The following is a 24,369-nucleotide window of genomic DNA, read 5'->3' on the forward strand; positions in this document are numbered from 1 at the left end:
AGGACAAAGTAAAGAAATCCACTTCCTCAGCACACATTAATTTTTTGTTGTGGGCCTAGAATGTAAGGGGGGCTTAAATCAGTTCTTGGCAGTTACTAGGTAACTTTGGCCAAGTCCCGCCATCTATGAAAGTCTTCATTTCCTGATCTGTAAAATAGTGATAATAACAAAATTTAACTAACATGGTGAGACATACTACATGTGAATATTAACTGACACTCTTTGGGTTGCTTTTTTAGCACTTTACGAGAACTTTTTGTTTCCTTTAATTCTAGTCTTAAGACATCATTAATAATACTGTTACACTTTAACAGTACAAAACACTTTAAAGGTTTGAGAATATGTGAAAGAAAATAAGAGTTGTCATTAAACAAAATGGTCAAATTTGCATGGCACACAGGTAAATGCTATTCAAAATTGTAACTTCATCACCTCACATTAGCTCATGTATGGTAACAACTAATAAATTATTGTAATAATAAGCTTTTTTCATAGTCTTAACTATGACTCAGTTGGGGGAAAGCATCCAGAGGAGGAGCCAAGGAGTCATTCAGAAGCTTGAGAGCCTTGGGGAATGAGGGAAATGTTGAGACCCAGAACAGCGGGCAGAAAGAAGGCAGCGGAGGTGCACCAGGCCCTTGAGGACTGGAGGCTTGAGGAGAGTAGAGGTGAAAATAAGAGACGTGTGAAAATCTCCCCCCAAACCAGCTTCTGTCCCGTCCCACCTGGCAGAGCTCGGCAGGGATCTGACTCCGGTCCAGAGGCGGGCGGCCATGGCGGAGGGTGGAGCCCGGCTCTCCCGCGTGGAGAGCTGACCGAGCCCCTGGCGCCGCCTCAGAAGCGTTACTGGCGGAAGGAGTGAGAACGTTGTCATGAGGTTCAGTGACAAGCTCAGTGACATACTTCTAGTTCATAGTAAGTGGTCAACACATGGCATTCTATTCTTGTTCTTCTTTCACATGTCTCCAACACTCTTCTGGCTCTTCAGCAGGGACCCCCGGTTTTATGGGCCAGCAAGAAAGAGGCCCTCACAGCTCAGTTGGGAAAGATTCTCCTTGCGGTGCAGGAGACCCGGCTTCGATTGGTGGGTGGGGAAGAGCCCCTGGAGAAGGCCATGGCAACCCACTGCAGTGTTCTTGCCTGGAGAATCCCGTGGACAGAGGAGCCTGGCGGGCTACAGTCCATGGGGTCTCAAGAGTCGGACATTGACTTGGCGAGTAAACCACCACCGCAAAAGAGGCCCTCTCTTCAGTGAGACGCCAGGAGAATAGAAATAAAGGGGCCACCAAAGTATCAGGTCTTATATATTTGAGAAAAACATACGAGGCAGCAAAATAGCTGATATTTCTATCTGTGGAAGTTTGCAGTCACAGACTTTTCTCAAATTTAGTTAGAATTATCACCAAACCTTTCAGTTTATGTAGAGATAATTGGACTGGACAATATTTAAGACACTTTTTTTTTCTTTAATATCAGGATTACTGTACAAATACTCAAATGCTTCAGAGTAGCTTCTTTTTCTACTCAGTGTTTTTGTTTTTTCTTTTTAAGCTTTTCTTTACTATCTCCTAATCCTAACCACATAGTGAGGAATTAGAGTGCTTAAATGTCCCATATTACTTATCTGTTACTGCATAAAAAATAAATCACCCCAAACCTTAGCAACTTAAAACAACATACTTATTTTCTCACACAGTTCGGTGGAGGCGGGGCGGGTAAAGTGTCCAAGAGCAGTTTAGCTGGGTGATTTTGATTCAAGGTACACATGAATGTGCAGTGAAATTATTGGTTGTGGCTACAGTTATCTGAAGAGGCTGGAAAATCTACTTCCAAGCTTACTCATGTAGCTCTTTGGCAGGAGGCCTTGGTTCTCCACATGTATCCCTTCTGCATTGAGAGCTGTTTATAGGACATAGGAACTAATTCTCCAGAGAGAAATAACCAAGAAGGAAGTCCTAGTGAATATTATGACCTAACCTTGGAGATTGGGTACCATCACTTCTACCATATTCTACTCCAGCAAGTACATATAATGAAACACTAGGAGGTGGAAGGCATCTGAGCCACCTTGGAGGTTTGACTCCCACATATTTCTTCAGTTTCTCAACTGGCAAAACTGGTGTGTGGATAGTTTGAGAGGACAGAAGTTTAAGAAGGCCCATCCTATTTATCTATTAGGCACTGAGGTAACTCCCACTATTCAGAGATTTCATGGTGATATATGAGGTTTGTTTCTAGACATGGATTTGAGTATTTTAAATTACATATTTACATATTTAAAATTATGAATTTGCACAAATTTGTTCCCAGTCACTTAACCCACAAGTAAATATTAAGTGTTTCTATGCATCAGAAGCTGTCAGGTAAATTATGATATATGTTACAATCAAGTTATGTGCAAAAGGCCAAGGATACACAGAGACAGAGAAACTAAATTTACCTGGGGAGGTGGACAAAGCTTCACAGAAGAGGTGTTTCTGAATTTTGTTTTAAGGGGTCAAAAGATTTTGTAAGACTGACAGAGGTAAACAAAAAGATACATGTTAGAAAAACAAATGCAGAGCTTCAGAAAGTTCAGAACACAACATACAGAATGATACTGCATTTATAAAGCTATAATTTATTTAAAAACACGTAGTTGATTAAATATAAGCAGGAGATTGAGAAATTCAAAATTCAAGCTAGTGATTGCCTCTGGAGAGACTAGGACAGTCAAACGTAGGGCAAAAACAGAAATTGATTCAGTGTGCTAATGTTTCAACACTTTTATAGGATTATGAATGTCATGATTACATATAACAGTTTTTACATATGAAATATTGTATAGTCATTTTTGATATTCAAGATATGATGTTAGCAGAAGGAGTTGCATACGAAAATGAATGGAAGGTTGAAAGAGTTTAGAATGAAATATAAAGATGTAATTATGACAAGGAAATTTTAAATAATGCATAATATTTCATAATACACAGTTCAATGTCCTGAAATTATATTGGAGTATACAAAGTGAAGATTAGGGATTAAATTGAAAGCGACTCACTCAAATCTCAAAATCTTACAAAAGAAGCAAGTACTATTTCTGTATTTAGAGTCAATAAGCTGATTTCTCCTTTGTCGCCTGCATGTTGATAAGATCAAGGCATATTGCAATTGAGAGTCTTGAATCATGTAAATTAATGATAAGTTACAGAAGCAATTATTATTTTCATCATTAGGCAAGAGGTCTGGTGCATTTTAATTGTCTAAAATTCATCATGGGCCAAAAACTTTTGTGCCAAGTAGAATTCAAACCACAGACTGGTACTTTACTTAACAACTTACCCTTTTAAAGTATTATGAATCTTCAGCAGGTTTTAATTATATTATTGCCAGTCATCTGAAGGATGGTAATTACTTGGAGTTTAGCCAGTATTTCTGATTAAAAGTGATGTGGCAAACTCAATAGGTCATGGGTTCGTGTCCTAAGCCTATTAGTTTTCTTCTAAAGCCTTGCTTTATTTCTTAAACAAGGAATGACTCCACTCTTAGGAAAGATGCTTAGAAGAAATCTGATTAATCTGAAGTGAATAGATATATGAAATACGATTTTTGCTGTTATCACTTTGTCTTACTTTTTGTGTTTTTTTTTTTTTCTTCATTTCTCTTACTAGCCAAAAGGAAAAAAAAAGTAAATAAAACACTGTTTTCCTGTGAGAGATTTGAAGTACTTGTTAATTCAACAAGGTCCAAAAGTTTGATACATGGCTAACAGTGATATTTATCTGACCAAGAGTGAAAGGATGAGTTCCTACATATTTATCTAAGAACAAAGTTCAGGTTACTTTTTTCCTAGGGAAGGGGACATAATACACAGGAGGAAGTTTATGAAGGTTGGATTTATTTCCTTTTGAAGAATAAAGACAAGACATAATCCCTGTAAGATCACATTGGGACTTTCTGACAAAGAAGTTGTATCTGTTTTGATAAAAGAAGGGCGGGAGAGCCTAGAGGTATTTTCCAAACCAGGACTACATCTTGCCGAGCCTGGATGTCACCATGGCTTCTTGGGAACCTTGAGTGCAAACCTGTGTGTCTTCTGCTCTTGGTCCCACTGCTTTGTTTGTTGGTCCATTGCAAGCTTGATGCATTGCTGTTTTGTCATTAGGTCTGTTTTTGATAACCATTTCTCTCACTTTTAGCCCACTGATAGCTCATTCCAGCCAAATTTACATGTGTTTTGTAGGCGTGAGTATGCCCAGAGCCTCAGCATACACCTGTCCCACCATTTGCACCTTATTTGCGGTTGTCGTAGTTGTTGTTCAGTGTCCGACTCTGTGAACCTGTACTGCTTCTCATCCTGTTTGTGACGCCAACTGTCTCGCTGGTAACACTGGGCACGCTGTTCGTTGAACCCAGGGTAGGCAAGGCATGAGCGAAGAGGCTGGAATGAGATGTGAAGAGCCGTAGGAACTGCAGACAGTTTACTCTCTGCTGGCTGGCACAGCCGCCGAAGCAGCAGCCACAACGTAGCCATCACCAAGCCATATGGAGCCATTACACAGCCTCATAGAGCGTAACCGTGTGGCCGCTCCAGTGTAGTCCCAATGCCGCAGCCGCCAGGGCTTTCAGAGTGAAGCTCATACGGGAGTACCGCGCAAAGCAGCCCGTGGCCAAGCGAGTACCTCGTGCGGTGCCCACGCAGTGCTGTAGGCGATCTCAGCTGGTACAGTCATTATTACAAAGTGTGGGCCGAGAGAGCCTCAACACGCCTTCCTGGCTAATTTGTTCTCTCCCCACCGACCCCATGGACTGCAGCACGCCAGGCCTCCCTGTCTCTCACTGTCTCCCAGAGTTCACCCAAGTTCACCTGCACTGAATCAGTGATGCTATCCAACCGTCTCATCCTCTGCCACCTCCTTCTCCTTTTGCCTTCAAGCTTTCCCAGCATCAGGGTCTTTTCCAATGAGTTGGCTCTTCATATCAGATCAAAGCACTGGGGCTTCAGCTTTAGCATCAGTCCTTCCAATGAGTATTCGGGGTTGGTGTCACTTAGGATTAACTGGTTTGTTCTCCTTGTTGTCCAAGGGACTCTCAAGAATCTTCTCCAACACCACAGTTCCAAAGCATCAATTCTTCGGCACTCAACCTTCTTTTTGGTCCAACTCTCACATCTATACATGACTATTGGAAAGACCATAGCTTTGACTATATGGACCTTTGTTGCCCAAGTGATGTCTTTGCTTTTCAATACACTGTCTAGGTTTGTCATAACCTTCCTTCCAAGAAGCAAGTGTCTTCTAATTTTGTGGTTGCAGCCACCATTCGTATTGATTTTTGAGCCCGAGAAGAGAAAATTTGTCACTACTTCCACTTTTCCACCCCTCTATTTGCCAAGAAGTGATGGTTTCAGATGTCATTATCTTAGTTTTTTTGACATTAAGTTTTAAGCCAGCTTTTTCACTTTCCTCCTTCACCCTCATTGAGAGGCTCTTTAGTTCCTCTTTGCCTTCTACCATTAGAGTGGTATCATGTACATATTTGAGGTTGTTATTATTTCTCCCGGCAATCCAACCTGGCATTTCACATGATGTACTGTGCATATAAGTTAAATAAACAGGGTGACAGTATACAGCCTTGACACACTCCTTTCCCAATTTTGAATTAGTTGTTCCATGTAAGGTTCTAACTGCTGTATCTTGACCTGCCTACAAGTTTCTCAGGAGATGGGTAGTGTGGTCTGGTATTCCCATCTTTTTCAGAATTTTCCACAGTTTGTTGTGATCCACACAGTCAAAGGCTTCCACATAGTCAGTGAATCAGAAATAGATGTTTTTCTGAAATTCTCTTGCTTTCTCTATGTTCCAAAGAATGTTGGCAATTTGAGCTCTGGTTCCTCTGCCTTTTCTAAACCTAGCTTTGTACATCTGGAATTTCTCAATTCAAGTACTGCTGAAGCCTAACTTGAAGGATTTTGAGAATACCCTTACTAGCATGGGAAGTGAACACAATTGTGCAGTAGTTTGAATATTCTTAAGCCTCTTCTTTGGAATTCGGACAAAAACTGACCTTTTCCAGTCCTGTGACCACTGCTGAGTTTTCCACACTTGCAGACATATCCAGTGTAGCACTTTAGCAATGTTATCTTTTAGTATTTTAAATATCTCACCTCTACTAGCTTTATTCTTAGTAATGCTTCGTAAGACCCTTTTATGTATTTTCTGGGCATGAGTATGCCCAGATGCTGAGCATACACCTATCCTACCACTTTGCATCTAATTTGTGGTTGCAGTATCTCATCAATATTAGATTTGTATCTTAATGAATATATCTCTGATATAAAATCACAAAGGTGCTCATTCCAGAGTTGGTGTTAGACGTCTGACATGTAAAATACCAGTGATTCATTTCCTACCTACTTCCTCTCACTCATGAGTGTCCTCTGAGACACAATCTGAAGCCTTCTCCATATATTACATACAAACACTCCCGTGGTTCCTACATCTCTAATTAAATGACTCCCTTCTTCTTTCTATTATCTCTGCCTATGACTAGCACATGCTTGCTGGATGATCCACAAAAGCATGTTTCATTGTATTTTGTTTTTTAATTTTTAACTCAAAATGTAATCTTTAAAAGTCCTGTTTTCCAGTAAATCTGACCTCCCGTGCCTTTTGATTTTCCACTATCCAAACATTGTGAACATCCCACTCTCAGTCCTTAGTCCCTCCAATCATTATAACTCCTCCTCTAAAATATTTTACAAAAGCAAACTTGTTCTGCACTCTCCAACAATTTCCTGTAGACCATAGCCTTTTTCATTACTTCAAACACAACTATCTTCTGGCACTTTTTGAGCAACTTAGTGACATTTATTGAGTGTTGGCATATTTTAGTTCCACTGTCTGATGCCATATAAGAATAGTGGTCTCCTCAGTTTTTTCTCATTTAATTTCATTCTCTTTCTATCCATGATAGTCTGAAAAAAAAATTGTGGGGTTGGGAAGATAGAAAAAGATTGTTAAAGGGGTACAAACTTTCAGTTATAAGATGAATAATTTCTAAGGAAATAATGTATAGCATGGTGACTGTAGTTGATGACACTGAATTTTATCACTGCAATTTGATGCAAGAGTTCTCACCAAAAAGAAAAAAAGGTAATGGATGTGTTTATTAACTCATTGAGGAGAATCCTTCACAATGTAAACATATATCAAACCACCACAGTGTACAATTTAAATATTTTGCAATTTTATTTGTCAGCTGACTTCAATAAAGCTTGTGGGGGGAAGAAAAAATCTGAGCTATATTTAGGTGAAAATGACATTCTGTTCTTTACTACTCAAATTCTAATTAGTCCTCCACTTCCTGGAAACACATTCATTCATTCATTTAACAATTAATCATCTAAATGTCAGACAATATCTTTGAATGGAGGATGCCAAGTTATATGATGCACAAGTTCAGTCTTTAAAGAATTCAAAATACATTGGGAAGACCTGCTCAAAGATGATGACAATAAAATGCAGCTGAGTTTTATGATAAGGTGATGCACGGTGGGTTATGGGAGCAAAAGGAGAGCACGTGGTAATAGTACCCTTCGGGAAGGACTTCATAGAGAAAGTAACATTTGAGCAGTCACACCAAGTCAGCTTGATATACATCCAGCACACCAAGAGGGCTTCCCTTGTGGCTCAGCTGGTAAAGAATCCGCCTGCAATGCGGGAGACCTGGGTTTGATCCCTGGGTGGGGACGATCCCCTAGAGAAGGGAAAGGCTACCCACTCCAGTATTCAGGCCTGGAGAATTCCATGAACTGTACAGTCCGTGGGGTCACAAAGAGTCGGACACGACTGAGTGACTTTCACCTCAACACACCAAGAAAAGGAAGGTGTGTTTCAATTCTAGAAGGAAGGCAGTTCATGCATTTCAGGGCTGAGCAAGCACACACTTACATAGCTAGAAAGATGGTAACAAAAAGAAAAGAAACAGGAGATAATGTTGGAAAGGAGGAGAAGGGAATACGGATAAAAGGCCGTGGCTATCTTGCTGAGGCATGTGGAAGTACCTTGTAGGTCGAGGAAAAATAACAAAAACTGAAGCAAAGGTGGGTGCAGGAAGTTGTGCTTTCTCCCATTCTACATTCTCCTGCATACCCCCTGAAATTTCACTCCCTGCTTTGTCCATCTTCTTTAATTCCTTTAAATGTACTCTTAAAGTAATAGTGGTCTCTTTCATTTGATACCTTGGGATCATGAGGTTTATTTTTAGGCCCTCTCCTCCCATTCTCATCTGTTAGACAGGAAGCACGGGCCAGCCCTTAGCCCCGGGACTCTCATCCTCTTGTGATTGGTACATTGCCATTTCTGCCTTCATTTCCTTCCTTCTCTCTGCTGAAGCTGTTCGCTCCAGAGATGTTCCAAGTCCATTGTCATCAAAACCTCTTTAATAATAATCAACTTATTTTGAAGACATTCTCTTTAGATTCTTTTGGTATCTGAGCAGTCTCTCCATTCCTTCAAACTGCTGGCTGTTTTCTCCCGCACATTCCTTCCACTGCAGGATGTGAGCCATGATGCATGCCCACTATATTTTTTTTCTTTTTAATGCCACTGCAAGATCATACTCCCACTCTCCTCCATCGAAACATCAAGCTGTGACTGTGATTTTGTCAGACGGTTCCGTCCACTGTCTCCCCTTGCTGTAGTCATCTATTAGCACTCACATTTTTCTCCCTAATCCTTGATGAGTTTATCTCCCAATTTGATCTCATTCCCCTCAATATCACTTAATTTTTAATTGGAAGATAATTACAAGGCCGTATTGGTTTCTGCTGTACAGTAGCGCACATCAGTCATGATTATAGTCCAGCCCTCGTGGTCATCACGGAGGGCCAGGCTGGGCGCCCTGCCTTATGCAGCAGCTTCTTGCTGGTTGTCCGTTTTACCCATGACAGAGTGTATATGTCAATGCTACTTTCTCATTCTGTCCTACTCTTTCCTTCCCCTGCTGAATACCACATTTATTCTAATTCTTGGTGATCTCAATGGTCATGTAGATAAATTTTTCCAGTGTTCAGCCCTCTACATTATTGGATCTCCCATCCAATGAGTTTGTATTCCATTCTAACTCAGAGACTCACTCCCATGGGTATACCCTTGACCTTGCTCTTACAACTCTCAATTTCTGATATCTATTATGACTGCCACAGAGTATCTCTCCAGCTCACTCTTGCTAGTCTCATGACACCAAATATCCTTGGGCAACATCATTTAAGAGATGATCTTAATCTTATCACCATATCTTGCTATAATCCATCCCATGATGTAATCATTGCCTTCCTTACATGAGATAAATACTGTGGCAAGTCAAAAATCACTCCCTTATTTATTTGAATCTCCAAGAATTTTCCATGGCCATCTTTAACACTCAAAGAATGAGATCCTGGTAAGGCTATCCACTTCTCACTTCCACCAAAAAAAAAAAAAAGGCAACAAATGATAGGTTTTCCTGGTGTTTTCTCCATCTGGTATGGTATCTTCATTTTTTAAGTTGCTGGCATCAAAAGACATGGTATTCTCTTTGGCTTTTTTCTTTTCTCACACCTTGCATTTTGTCTTTTAAGAAGCTATGTGATTCTTGTTTCAAAATGTACCAAGAATTTTGCTGCTTCTTTATACCTTCATTATTCTCCCTTTGGGCCAGGTCACTAGTATCTTTGCCTGAATTCCTACACTAACATCAGAGATTTAATCATGCTGAGTCCCTCACCCACTGCATTTGATTCTCATAAGTAATTTCCAGAAAGCTCCTGCCAAAATGTAAGTCAGATTATGTCCCTCCTCAGCTCAAAGCCTTTCAATGATCCCCACTGCAGTCAGCCTAGAAAGCAAAACTGTTACTGTTCTCTAAGATTCCCTATATAGTCTAGGCTCCACTTCCTCTCTGACTTGTCCTTTTTCTGCCTTATTATATCTGTATCATTTTTCACTATGTAACATCCTGTTTATTTTGCTTTTCTATCGTGTTTCTCTCTGGTCTCCCCCATTAGAATGTAATGCTGGGAGGACAGAAATCCACCTATGTCATACTACATGAACTTGCAAATTGTATTTAATGTCTCCAAGCTTCGGTTTCTGATTTTTTTTATAGTGACTGGAGAGCTGTGGGAATTAAGTGAGAAAACACAGGTTTTCTCACAGGTCAAAAGGCCCAGAGCAGAGTTAGTAAACTTTATAAATTTAATAAAGGCAGTCAACATTTTTATTACAGACAATACATATTATTTTTCTTTTAACTTCTATTTCTTTTTAAACCTCTCTAATTTGTTTCCCCCTGGTATGTAGACAGATATTCCCTGAAACTCAGGAAAGCCCCGGAAGCGTTCGAATGGCTCCTTCCTGTATGCAGTCAGCCTCACGGTTTCATCCCTTCCCTCTGACAGACTACTCCAGAATGGAATAAAAAGAAATACTGCTTATGCACCCAGTTTTTATGTTTAAAAAATAGCCCTCTGAAGGGTAATTACCACAGTGATTACCTTGTAAAAGTAGTTGGAAAGGAATGTTCCTTAAAGTGAGACTCAGGAAGTTCATTGAAATCTTTAGCATTTGTAACAAGTCAACCATGTAAAACTACACTTTATGTTCAGCCATGTTAAACTTATCACTTAGGAACATGACTCTCCGAAGAATAACAGCCCCAATGCATTGATACTCATGTGGTTCAATTAAACTTATGGAATGAACAGATATCCATGAAGGGCTGGCTCTGTGCTCAGGAGCTGACTTATGATGATCCGAGAGTGGACAGCATGCAGAGGCCATCCGCAGGGGTCTGATCACACAAAGTCAGATAGGTGTCTCTGAGAGTTCTAAGACAAATATATTTTGTTCAGATCATGTATTAATTGATTAGAATTTGTATTTGCAGAGCTAAGACTAGATTCCTAGTTTTTATGACTGCTACCCTATGACTTTTTATTTTACTTTTTATTTATTTTCCTATGTTCCTATATTCTCGGCCAGTAAGAAAGATAAACCATCTTCTAGGAATTATAATAACCTGAATTCTAATCACAGCTCTTTAAATACAAAGATTTACTATTGCTGACAAAATTTGTCACTCCCTATGCCTTAATCTACTTGTTTGTGAAAAAGTAGGTATTGTACCTTGTATTTTTTGATGAATTATTGTTAGGATTATGTCCAATATGAAGACCACAGAAGTGAGATTTAGTATACTGCATGTTTCCTAACTAGGATATTTCAACAGCAGTAGTAGCAATTTCTGATGCTACTGTTCTCTCTTCAACCTTTGTTCTTTATTCCTCTCTAAGTTTCTAAATTTTTGTGACTTCACTATCACCTCTTCACCACCAACCCCCACCCCCCCTTTTTAAAATAACATGTTGAATTTTACCCAAATGTAATTCAATGATAAAATGAGACTGACAGGTGAACTAAAGAGTTCCTCTTACTTTTCTTGGGTAAAATTTTGGTAATACCAATTGTCCTTGTCAATTCTGTGTTTGGATATCACTTGCAGCGACGCACTTTCTTCTCCTCTGCACAGGAAATGACTTATTTCTCGTGGCGGTTCATGAGCTGGGACATGCTCTGGGGCTGGAACATTCCAACGACCCCACCGCCATCATGGCCCCTTTTTACCAGTACATGGAGACTGACAACTTCAAGCTGCCCAGTGACGACCTGCAGGGCATCCAGAAGATATATGGTAGGTCCCCGCTGACTCTGTTCGGTTAACTCTGTAGTGAGGTGCAGAATTCCTGTCGTCTTTTTTGAGATAGATGCTCTAAGTGTTGTATTAGAGAGATAAACATTGAATAAAGATCTGATCTATTGGCAAAAGTCTTCTATCAGTCAGGTTTGGTTGGCACCAATTGCAGATATCTTAACGTGCAGGTTATGGGAAAGCCTAGGCATTGATAAACTTTTTGTACTGAGTTTAACTGAAACCTGAAATTATAGTAAAGATCAGATAAACTTTAGTATTTAAAATTCAGGTAAAATGTAATATATTAATATAACCAATAAATAGTGAGTTAGCAGACTTTCCTAGAAGAGACTGGGACTTTGATAAAAGCTGGCAGATTGATTCTCACTGGTATTTGATATTAGATTCTAGACAAACCATTTTTGAAAATGCTGAAAATAATCTTGTGTGATGGATGTAACAGAATAAATTCAAAAGCAAGTAGTTATTGACTAAGAGTGAAAAATAACAAATGGCTAAGTTTACTAACACATAATTCAAAATAAATTTCTAGTAGAGTAGAATCATTTTAGTTCAGTCAATGAATGCAAATTAAGACAAAAAGGAGAGAGACTATTACACATATTTAAATCCTAACTCCCTCAACATGACCACTGACTTTTATGAAGACATGTATTTCACCCAAAATTTAACTGTTAAGAACTTGACATTTATAATTTACATGTAGAGAATATGCTTTATCAAATTAATAAAATGAAGCTTTCATTTTACAATACAAAGGTAAATGTGTCCTGTGTGGATATTAATATTCAGTATTCAGAAAGTATAATTTACATTTTCAAATATCATAGTTTAAATTCACTAATTTGTTTTGCATTTATTAGTTTTTCAACTTCACAGTGGTGAGAATTCTCTCAGGGCTAAAATAAGTTTTGTGGGAAAAAGGTTTTGTGCTGCTCTTTTTTGGGGGGCTACTGAGAAAACAGAAATGTCTGGGACTCAGCACTAAATGGCTGATATGTTGGATGAGCCGGCCTCTGCCTATGTGTGTGTCATCAGACGTTCTGCTGAAGTAGCCAACTGAGAGGAGGCTCTTTCTCATGACCTCATGAGTTAGCAGTCTAGACTGAAGGTCTGCAAAGGGGTATTCTTTCCATATCTAAATATTAAGTGTGAACAGCTCTGTATTTCTTTTTTAAAACATAAACCCCTTGAGGAATGATGGTTTACATCTGTACCAAATTACATGTATAAACTTTGGCTTGCTTTAGAAACCTCCTTTTAGAAATACTTCTTCACATTAATATTTTACCTTGTGGTGTTTTAATCAATCGGTGTTCTAGGTTTAGTATTCAAATGAAACACTATTCTAGCAATTTGTGAAAACATTTCATTAGAAAAAAATAATGAAAGTCAAGAAAAGGTTATAAAATACAGTTAGATACATAGGATAGAATAAACTTTGATTTATTAATGTTTAGAAATATTTGCGTGGAATCATCTATCAAAATCTAGGATTAACTTTGGTAGTGTTTACATGCAGGGTTCCAGCATTCATTTTAATTTATTTATTATTAATATACCACCTATTTCCAAAAAAGATTTCAAAGCAGCATATCCAATCAGGACTGTGGTGAAGCTATTTTAAAAAAAAATCATTAAAAATTAACAAAGAAGGCCTAGTTACTTGGACCTAGAATTCAGCATGATAAAGACAGTTTCTGGTGGACTTGGCAATGGTTTGTTGGGTAAAACGGTTTGTTATTTCAGTAAATATACAATCTTAAAGACCTCTTAGCTCACTTAGTCAGAACCCTTCACTGATGAGTGATTGTCCCCTGTAGCATTTTTTCCAGCACTCTTCCAATTTTAACTGAACCAAGTGCTGTCCTCGTATTTTCAAAAGGTCCACCTGACAAGATTCCTCCACCAACAAGACCTCTACCAACGGTGCCCCCACACCGCTCTGTTCCTCCCGCTGACCCAAGGAAAAACGACCGGCCCAAACCTCCGCGGCCTCCCACGGGCAGGCCTTCCTATCCTGGAGCCAAACCCAACATCTGCGACGGGAACTTTAACACTCTAGCTATTCTTCGCCGTGAGATGTTTGTTTTCAAGGTAGGAGGCTATGACTTTTTTATTTTTTTTCCCAACCATAGATCAAGTGTCTACAGTGTCGCTTTAGAAAACAAGTTCTCGTTCATTCTAACACCACCTTCCCAGAGCTTTCACAGTTAGAAGGTTCAAAAGAAGTATCTTGAAAAGAAATGCACAAATGGGCTTAAATGTCTAGCAGAAGATTCTCGTAACATTCTATTTGGGGAATGCATTTATGTCAGCAAAAGCTAAAATGCTTAGAAATGTGAGGCTAAAAAATGCTGCATGTTATGAACAGATAAAAAAGCCATAATTTCAATCATGAATAGGAACTAATCGAGATGATTTGCTTGGGAGCGTAGCCACTTCCAGGCGCGCTGCCGCTACTCTATCTTTGGTTTGCACGTCTTTATGAGATCCTTATAATTTCACTTGACAATTGCAACACTGTTTTTTTAATAGGAGTATTGATCATTTCATTTTGTTCAGGGTCTACTAGTAGCCATTTAAGTTAAATCTCCTCTCTGAGACCGTCATTTTGATTTTACATATACATGTTGCTGTTTTGTTTTTTTTTTTAAGTAGGGCATTTATAGCTACCTAATTTACATTATTTTTTTAAATGTTACAAACTAAAACTAGCTTTACATTTCGCTAAATGTGCATTTCAGTGACATTGAATTCTCCAACAATAACCCTAAAAAGCAATGTGTCAAAGTAAATTACATAATACTAAAAAGTGAATGTAGTATAATACTGAAAAATAATTTTCCCTCAATGTTTGCAAACCATTCTGAAAGACTAATGAAAAATGTAAGCTTTATGTTGGCATCAGTATATTAAAATAGCTACATATTACCAATACCATTCATTTAAAAATAAAATAATGTGCTTTTTTTTTTAGTAGATGTGAATCAATAAATAATGAAATTGTGTCCTACTTACACAGAATATTATATCTACCAGAGGCCATACTTTAAAAATATAGATTTCATATAATTTTAATAGGCAAAGTACTTTATTTCCTTTATTTGAAACTAAGATTTGGATTTGCTATAAGATGCTCAAAAGCACCATAATTTCCAGGAAAAAAAAACAATGCTTTTGTTCAAATACATGAATAGATTTTTGAATTTTACAAATGCCCTACAATGCTTAGTTAGATATCACTTATTTAATTTAAGTAGGATAATAAATTTAGATTCAAGGAATAAAGTAAAAAAGCGTACTCATTACTCGTTGTGGCTAAGCCCACAGCAACTAGTTGAAATGAACAGAAAATGCAATAATTTTCTTATTTTACGAGATACTAGATGACAACTGAAAGATTCTGATTTCACTGCTTTGGCTGAATTTCCACATCCAAGTGTTATTCCTTGATATGGTGATGTCACTGATGTGTCACCTTTATCTGAGAATATGATATGAAATAGACTCTGAGTACATTCATTTCATTCTTCTTATCTATCTAATTAGATTGCCAATCTCAGAAGAGATGGGTCTCTCCATGTCTAATGATCATTTTTCCAACCTGTGCTCTGTACACTGTGAGAGCTTAGTGAGCGCTCTTGAGTAACCACTGGTTCTTGGCATCAGGAATGAGTTGAAAGTACATAGGCCAGCTCTCAAATAAAATGCAGTGGCCACTATTTTCAATATCAAAGCAAGTATACATATATTTGTATATATATGCATATATAGTAAGGCCTACTTTTCTAAACTCTCATGGTACCTTGGATTCCTTAATCAAAACTCTCTGCTGGACAGAGTTTCTAAACTCTGTCTGAATTCAGTTTCTTTCACTAGCCCCTGCTCTATTTCTAAGAATAAATTCTGTAGAAGATGTCTTGTTTATAATTTTCATACTCATCTCCTATTTCCTATGATGAATATGTATGCCCAGGGTAATTTACTGCGGACCCAAGGCTTCCCTGACAGCTCCCCTGGTAAAGAATCTGCTTACAATGCAGGAGGCCCCACTTTGATTCCTGGGTCAGGAAGATCCCCTGGAGAAGGGACAGGCCACCAACTCCAGTATACTTGGGCTTCCCTGGTAGCTCAGCTGGTAAAACAATCTGCCTGCAATGTGGGAGACCTGGGTTTGATCCTGGGTTGGGAAGATCCCCTGGAGGAGGAGGGCATGGCAACCCACTCCAGTATTCTTGCCTGGAGAATCCCCATGGACAGAGGAGCCTGGCGGGCTACAGTCCATAGGGTTGCAAAGAGTCGGACATGACTGAGCAAGCAAACACACAGGATTTATAACAGAAGGTAACACCCCTGACTGTATGCAGCTCATACTCCAGGAGTGAAGAGAAACGTTAACCTAGGTACTTTTAAGATACAAGAGGAAAGACATGGAGACAAAGTACTGAAGTCTAGTCGAGTATATAAAAAACACTTGACTGAGAAAAGGCTTATGCCAAATTTTGAGAGAGACACTTCCTAGGCACGTTTAAGCAATTGGTTTTTGGCATACGCAAAAGCTGATGTACTACGGCAGAGAAGATAGACAGATATCATAACTCTAGTACCAAGTGATAAATGTTGTAAATCAGAAATAGACCAAAATTTGATCAAGGGGAAGAGAATATGATCGAGTGATACCTGCTCTTAGTTAATAACTCTGTGTACTGGGTAACCAATAGGTGCCTGGCTATAAGCTAGGCACTTAATGTTGATAAGTGTGTGTACTTAGTCGTGTCCAACTCTCTGTGACCCCATAGACTGCAGCCCACTAGGCTCCTCTGTCCATGGCGATTCTCCAGGCAAGAATACTGGAGTGGGTTGTCATGCCCTTCTGCAGGGGATCTTCCCAATCCACGGATCAAACCCAGGTCTCCTGCATTGCAGGCAGGTTCTTTACCGACTGAGCCACCAGGGAAGCCCGATAACCTCTAAACCTTATAATAATTCAGCAAGATGGAAAACATTCTCTCTTTTACAAATGAGAAAACTGAAAATCAGAACAGTAAGTAGTCCATAGTTGACTATAGGTTTACTTAATTCCAAAAATCTGTTTTCCACATTAAGTTTTGCTAACTGAAAGAGTTAGGGAAAGTTTGAAAAGAAAGATTTAGACTTTAAGCTATATTTTAAGATAGTGAATATTCAAGAAATATTTATGAAACTTATGTGTGAGACTCTGTTTTAGGCACTGGCAGTGTAGTAGTTAAAACAAGCAAACAAACGCCAATGACAACAACAACAAAGGAAACTCAAGCTAGATCCTGCTTTCTTGGAGCTTACTTTCTGTCTTCAAAGTGGACGGGTAGGTGAGGGTGCTTCACACAGAGGTCTGCACCTGCCATGGAAGGCTAATAGGAGAGCACCCACCTTGACTGAGCCCCCAGATCCTGTTTTTCTCTGTTAAGAACTGCAGGCCTTTTAGCTTCTCCCTCTGTGCCTACATAGTCTAGACTACCTTCACCTCTAAATTGATGTCATTTTCCAGGTACCTGACCTTCCCATCTGACGTTACTGTCCTTCAGTTCCTCTTGTGCACGCCATTTTTTAATTTCGCTTTGACATACTCACCATTAACTCCCACAGTTTGCTCCTTATTGTCTGTCTCTTCAAGCACATTTTAAGATCACCCACTGTTTGATTTCACTTTTAATAATGTAACGATTTTCTACTTTTCTTCATTACTATTTGTCTATGCAAATTGGAAACCTCTTTGTTTCTTCATCTCTTACCAACACTCATTTCACTTTAGTTTTATTACCTGGGGCCTCTCTACAGCCTTAGCTTATCCAAAATTTTCATCCTCAACTTCTTCCTTATGTCCCAGACCCCCTAATTATTCATCAACCCAAAATCTCTTTCTAGTGATTTTTTATATTTATTCTCTGCATTCAGTTTGCATGCTTTTTTATTTCTATTTTCTTTAATTATTTCTCATTGTAATGTGTTTCTTAACTAGGTTATAAACTTCAGAGTAGGGATTGGTTTGTATGCACTTTGTGGTGCTTGAGCAAATAAATTGGGTAATCTCAGGATAGTATGTATTGAATGAAACTATAGCTTTATCTCGTTTATACAACAGTATCAATCAATAGGACACTACTGAAAGTATTCCATTCTTTTAGTTCATTACTCCTTGCCCAGGATCTCCATGAGTATTCGGTTCACTTCAGTCACTCAGTCGTGTCCGATTCTTTGCGACCCCATGAATCACAGCACGCCAGGCCTCCCTGTCCATCACCAACTCCCGGGGTTTACTCAGACTCATGTCCATCGAGTCAGTGATGCCATCCAGCCATCTCATCCTCTGTTATCCCCTTCTCCTCCTTTCCCCAATCCCTCCCAGCATCAGGGTCTTTTCCAGTGAGTCAACTCTTCCCATGAGGTGGCCAAAGTATTGGAGTTTCAGCTTCAGCATCAGTCCTTCCAATGAAGACCCAGGACTGATCTCCTTCAGGATGGACTGGCTGGATCTCCTTGCAGTCCAAGGGACTCTCAAGAGTCTTCTCCAACACCACAGTTCAAAAGCATCAATTTTTCGGCGCTAAGCTTTCTTCACAGTCAAACTCACACATCCATACATGACCACTGGAAAAACCATAGCCTTGACTAGACGGACCTTTGTTGGCAAAGTAATGTCTCTGCTTTTTAATATGCTGTCTAGGTTGGTCATAACTTTCCTTCCAAGGAGTAAGTGTCTTTTAATTTCATGGCTGAAATCACCATCTGCAGTGATTTTGGAGCCCAAAAAAATAAAGTCTGACACTGCTTCCACTGTCTCCCCATCTAATTCCCATGAAGTGATGGGACCAGATGCCATGATCTTAGTTTTCTGAATGTTGAGCTTGAAGCCAACTTTTTCACACTCCTCTTTCACTTTCATCAAAAGGCTCTTTAGTTCCTCTTCATTTTCTGCCATAAGGGTGGTATCATCTGCATATCTGAGGTTATTGATATTCCTCCTGGCAATCTTGATTCCAGCTTGTGCTTCTTCCAGCCCATCGTTTCTCATGATGTACTCTGCATATAAGTTAAATAAGCAGGGTGACAATATACAGCCTTGACATACTCCTTTTCCTATTTGGAACCAGTCAGTTGTTCCATGTCCAGTTCTAACTGTTGCTTCCTGACCTGCATATAGGTTTCTCTACTTCAATTCTATATGTATGATTTTTAAGTAAAAAAGAAGAAAATCTAGATATAAGTAAAAGATAATATCAAGTGATTTTGTTTTCTTAATAGAAGGAGATTTTCTTTATAAATGTAGTATCAGCATAATTCTTCTGTTAGCAGTCTTCTTAAGAGGTTGGATATACATTGAGCTCACAAACATTCATTTATTTATAGTGAATTCACCTGGATATGCTTTCTATATGGAATATAAGTATATTATATATGTATATATGTCTGTGTGTGGGTATTACTATAAACATCATTTTACATATTATTTATTTATTCATGAGAAAGTTAATCTTTCCATGCAGCTTCATAATCTTTGGGGAATGTAAAGCAAGAAAGTGAAAATCAAAACAAAATGCCAAAGAACAGAGAAACAAAATAGCAATAACAAAATAACTTTGTCCTTACTTTATAGAAGGTGATTTTTAAGAGTGTTCTCTGAAGAGTGTAGGCTGCTCTTGTGATTGGGCTGACAACAATTACAAAATCTGATTGTCCAAATGACTACTCTCAAAATTAGTTTGGACAAAATAAAAACATTGCATAGTCTGTTGTGGTTTGAAAAAGAATGGGAAGTGGAATTAGCCTACCTTGTAGAGAATATGTTTCAGTACACAGCATTTTGTTGCATGTGGAACAATGCAGCAGTAACTATATTCTTCCTAAAACTGAGGACACTAAGAAAAACTATATCCAGTAACTCAGTTTCTTATAGCTCAAAAAAATAAAAAAGTAAAGGAGAGAAAGGGTGGTTCATTGGACTGCTAATATGTTCTTTACATCACGGGGAACAGGCAAAGGTCCCTTCTTTAGAATATCGCTAGAAAGGGTAGTGTTAAGAGGCAAAGCTGAAAGCTATCATGGAAAAGCATTTAAGGAAGTACAGTAAAGTGTCTTCCTAATTAATATAGAAAAGCGAAGTTCACAGCTTTGACAAAGAGAGCATTTCATCATTTATCCAAAAAAGGAAAAAAAAACCATAAATCATTAGGTTCCTTTTACTTCATCAAATTTTTTCTTGTTCATTTACCATGAAATGATTTGTTCTTAAATATGACCATCTTCTCTTACAACCACCTACTGAATTCTACTGAAGAATCATACTTCTTGTTATTTCCATAGAAACAGATTTGTTAACACTATTTTGACATTCATTAAAAGTACATTCAGCCAAGTTTAGTAAGTACAGAGTATGATCCAGTTTCATTTGCAAGACAGTTTTGTTTCATAAAAGATGTTATACAAGAAAGAGGAGATGCTTATTGAAAGAGATAAATTATATTTCCACAATATTGATTTGTAACTAAGCTCCTTACAAGTGATCAAAATTGAGCTTTTTGACTCTTCAGTAGCTTCGAATCTCTTGGTGTTTAATATCAATGTGTTTCTCATTTTATGCTAAACATCTCCCCATGGACCAATATTTGCTTCTTTCATTCATTTTATTTTGTTTTTAATTTTTTCTTCCTGTGTTGAGTGTTCCTCATTTCAACCTTATTGTTCTTGAAATCTGGAACTGTGCCTTCCTCACGTCACCTTTATAACTATATCACATTATTCACGCAGAATATTTGGTCAATTTTTCAAGTGTACATTATACCTTTTCTGTATTAATGACATTGAACTTTTGAGATTTAAAGAAGTTGAAACTATGATTTTTCCCTTAGAAAGCTTAAATCTTATCAGGGAAGGGGTAACATGTAATTATCAATCAGCAATGCTTCCTTTAAATCAGAGCCCACAAAACAGAGAACAAAAATGGCCCTTTACACATGAGAATATTGGCTTAAGCCTGGGAATAGTAAGATAATAGAGATGACTCTGGAGAAGGCAATGGCACCCCACTCCAGTACTCTTGCCTGGAAAATCCCATGGATGGGAGAGCCTGGAAGGCTGCGGTCCGTGGGGTCGCTAATAGTTGGACATGACTGAGCGACTTCACTTTCACTTTTCACTTTCACGCATTGGAGAAGGAAATGGCAACCCACTCCAGTGTTCTTGCCTGGAGAACCCCAGGGACGGGGGAGCCTGGTGGGCTGCCATCTCTGGGGTCGCACAGAGTCAGACACGACTGAAGCGACTTAGCAGCAGCAGCAGCAGAGACGACTGTGGAGTCCAGGAGGTAACTTTGCGACAAGTGGTGTGATCTAGGATAAGAAGAAACTCCAGATGTCAAAGTCGCTGTGGTCAGCTTTGAAAGATCCAAGATACAGACTTTTTGGCTCAGAGAAGAGAGGGGAAGGAGCACGTGAGGGTTGTGTATTCAAGTCCCCACTTGACCGCTCCGCTCAGATGCCACATTTAACAGACTTAAAGCTGAGCTACTGCTCTTCCTTCAAGAACCTACTCCTCTGCTTCGTCTCTTTTTCCATTAAAAATAAGGGCAGTTCCATCTTCCCATTTATTTAGTGAATAGATCCTAAAAGATAGAGCCAAATCCTATTGGCATTACCTTTAAAAACGAGACAGGGCGCTCAGGGCTGGTGCACTGGGATGACCCTGAGGGATGGGATTGGGAGGGAGGTGGGAGGGGGCTTCAGGATGGGACACATGTGCGCCCATGGCTGATTCATGTCAATGTATGGCAAAAACCACCACAGTATTGTAATCAGCCTCCAATTAAAATTTTAAAAATGCATTAAGAATCCGCCCAGTTTTCTCTCCTTCCACTGCTAAAGCCCCAGTCAAATGCACCAACACAGCTCACCTTCGTATTGTAATATCTTCCACACTTGTTCCCCTGGTTCCCCCCATGTCCCTATTGTCAATTGTACATGCAGAATGATTCTGTAAAATCATGCTTCAGATCACATAACCACACTGTCTAAAAACCCTTCAATGTCTGTCAAGGTTCAGATCAAACAATCCCACTTCTGGGTGTATATCCAGAAGGGACGGGGAGCATTATCTCACAGAGACATCTGCGCTCCCACGTTCACTGCAGCAGCATTTATAAAAATATGGAAACTATTATGGAAACTAGCGAGGTGTCTATCAACAGATGAGTGGATAAAGATGTGTGTGTGTATATAAAATAGAGTATCATTCAGACTTAAAAGAAGGAAATCCTGCCATTTGTGAGCCCATGGATAAATCTAGAGATCATTATGCCAAGTAAAATAAGGACAAAAAAGACAAATATTGCATTATCTCACTTATATGTAGAATCTAAAATAGTTAAGCTTACAGTAACAGAGAGAAGAGTGGTGGCTACCAGGGGCTGGGGTTGTGGAGAAATGGGGGATGTTTATCAAGGGAAAACTCGTTTATAAGATGCATTTCAATTATAAGATGTATAACTGATGTATTCAATTATAAGATGGATTACCATGGTAACTACAGTTAATAATGCATCATTGACTTGAAATTGGCTAGGAAAGTAGATCTCAAGTGTTCTTACCACACACACACAAACTGATAACTATATTGAGGTGATAGATATGTTTATTAGTTAGATTTTAGATAATCATTTCACAATGTATACTTATATCAAATCATTAAGTCATGCACCTTCAATACATATAATTTTTCTTTGTCAATATACCTCAGTGGAGTTGGTGGAGTAAAACAAATGTCCTTCAGTTGCTCACAAGGCTCCATGATCATTCCACTTCCCTCTTCCTCTCTGATCTCACCTCCGTTTTATACTCAGATCACTTCTACTTACTCAATGCCAGCCACTCTTGCCTCCCTGCTGTTTCTTGAACTTGCCAGGCCTTCTTGTCTTTGCAGGTCTTTCCCTATCAAATAACAAATATTCACATCATCTTCTAGGTTTCTGCTGCAATTTGTAAAAGTCAGAATACAATCTCCAATCTATAGTCCTGTCCAAACAGTCTGCTGTTATGTAGGTCCACATGGAGTCAGATATATGAAAGGGAATGATATTTGTAGAAAGACAGAAAGGTTTATTGTGAGTTATATAAATTCTGTGCCATTTTTTGAGCACAACAAATAGATTTATCTTTTAAAGTTGGATGAATTCTCTCCCAGCTCTCAACAGTGTCCCTCATTCCCACTGCCCAGTGATGTGTTACTGTTTATGTCACTGTAGAAGAATACTTAAACTCTTATCTCTAGACATTAGAGACAGACTTGGAGCCAGATGTTTCTTGTCGCAGGCTCCAAGCAAGGACTCTGTCTACTCTTCTGTTTGTTGTTGAATTGCATAGTACTCTGAACATCGTAGACAATAAATAATTGTTAAATAACTTACCTTCCACAATGGCTAATAAATTCCACCATACGTTTGTAGTAAGCTCAGGAAATGGTAGCTATTATGTAAAGAGACAGACTCAGCATTTTTAATTACTTATTGTACTTATTAACTCAAATTCTCATGATATTTGAAATTATTTTAAAAAGTAACTTTTAGTTGAATCAAGGTAAAAAAAATGGTTCTAATTCTTAAGATATAAGGGAAAGGTACAAGAGTTCATTATCGTTGTTGTTTATATTACTCTGTAAAATGACTTAAAATATTCTGTTAGTAGAGAATCCAGAAAATGTTTTACAAACAAAAAATACTTAGAGAAATTTTACAGAATAGAATAATCTAAAATTACTCTGAGTCAGAGTTTAATTCTGTACTGCCAGGAAGTATTACTTGATATTATAGTACTTTGTAATTGGGGCTAGATTCACATAAAAACAAAGGGAGCAATTGCCAAGATAGTATAGGCAGAGAATAATCCCGGAGAAGCTGGTGGAGTTCTCTTTTCTTTGTGAAGGGCAGGGCTCCCTGAAATGGGCTCGCCCCAAGAGAGGGGCCCGTGCCTTGGAAAGCATCGCAGTTCCGGCAGAGAATTAATTAAAATTTCCTTGTAGCACAAAATCACAGTCTTTCAAAAGTTTTAGGTAGACATTTTAGGAAGTAATTAAATTATGTGTTATACTTCATTTTAATGTCAGTATTAATTGATTTTTAAAATATCTGTATTTATTACTTAATATTATTATTTAATTTTAAAATGATTTAAATTTAAAATTTACTCCTTGAAATACTTAAATTTTTATAGACATTTTCTACTTAAACTGTTGGGGCACATATATAAGAATTCAGGAGAATAGATTTACAGCCACTTGAATTTTCAATTTCCTCCTTAGGCACTTTTATTTGGGGGTAACCATAAACATTGTGGATACTTGTTTAGATTCAGTAAAACTATGTTTATTAATAATATAAAATAGAACATTTAATATATACTTACAGTGCATATTTTGGAGACTAAAATATATTTTATCATGCACATTTTATTATATTATAAATTTGCAGTATAAATAGGGCAATTCTGTAATAGTCATGCAAAAACATTTTCTGAAAATATATTGTGAGTTAATCTGAAAAATCATTTCACTCCATAACAACATGAATCTTCCTATTCTGCACTTATTAGTAATCTAAATAATTTCAAT

The 24,369-nt window shown here is 38.3% G+C and overlaps 1 protein-coding gene across 1 annotated transcript in view; it reads left to right on the forward strand.

The window, feature by feature from the left end:
* Positions 1-24,369, forward strand: part of MMP16 (matrix metallopeptidase 16) — a 379,265-nt gene that overhangs the window by 268,877 nt on the left and 86,019 nt on the right. The window contains exons 5-6 of the mRNA XM_043483344.1: positions 11,551-11,712; positions 13,619-13,830. Of these exons, the coding sequence (XP_043339279.1) occupies positions 11,551-11,712; positions 13,619-13,830 (374 nt within the window). The remainder of the gene's footprint in view (positions 1-11,550; positions 11,713-13,618; positions 13,831-24,369) is intronic.

This window comes from Cervus canadensis, chromosome 12 (assembly GCF_019320065.1).
Source record: "Cervus canadensis isolate Bull #8, Minnesota chromosome 12, ASM1932006v1, whole genome shotgun sequence".
NCBI lineage: Eukaryota > Metazoa > Chordata > Mammalia > Artiodactyla > Cervidae > Cervus > Cervus canadensis.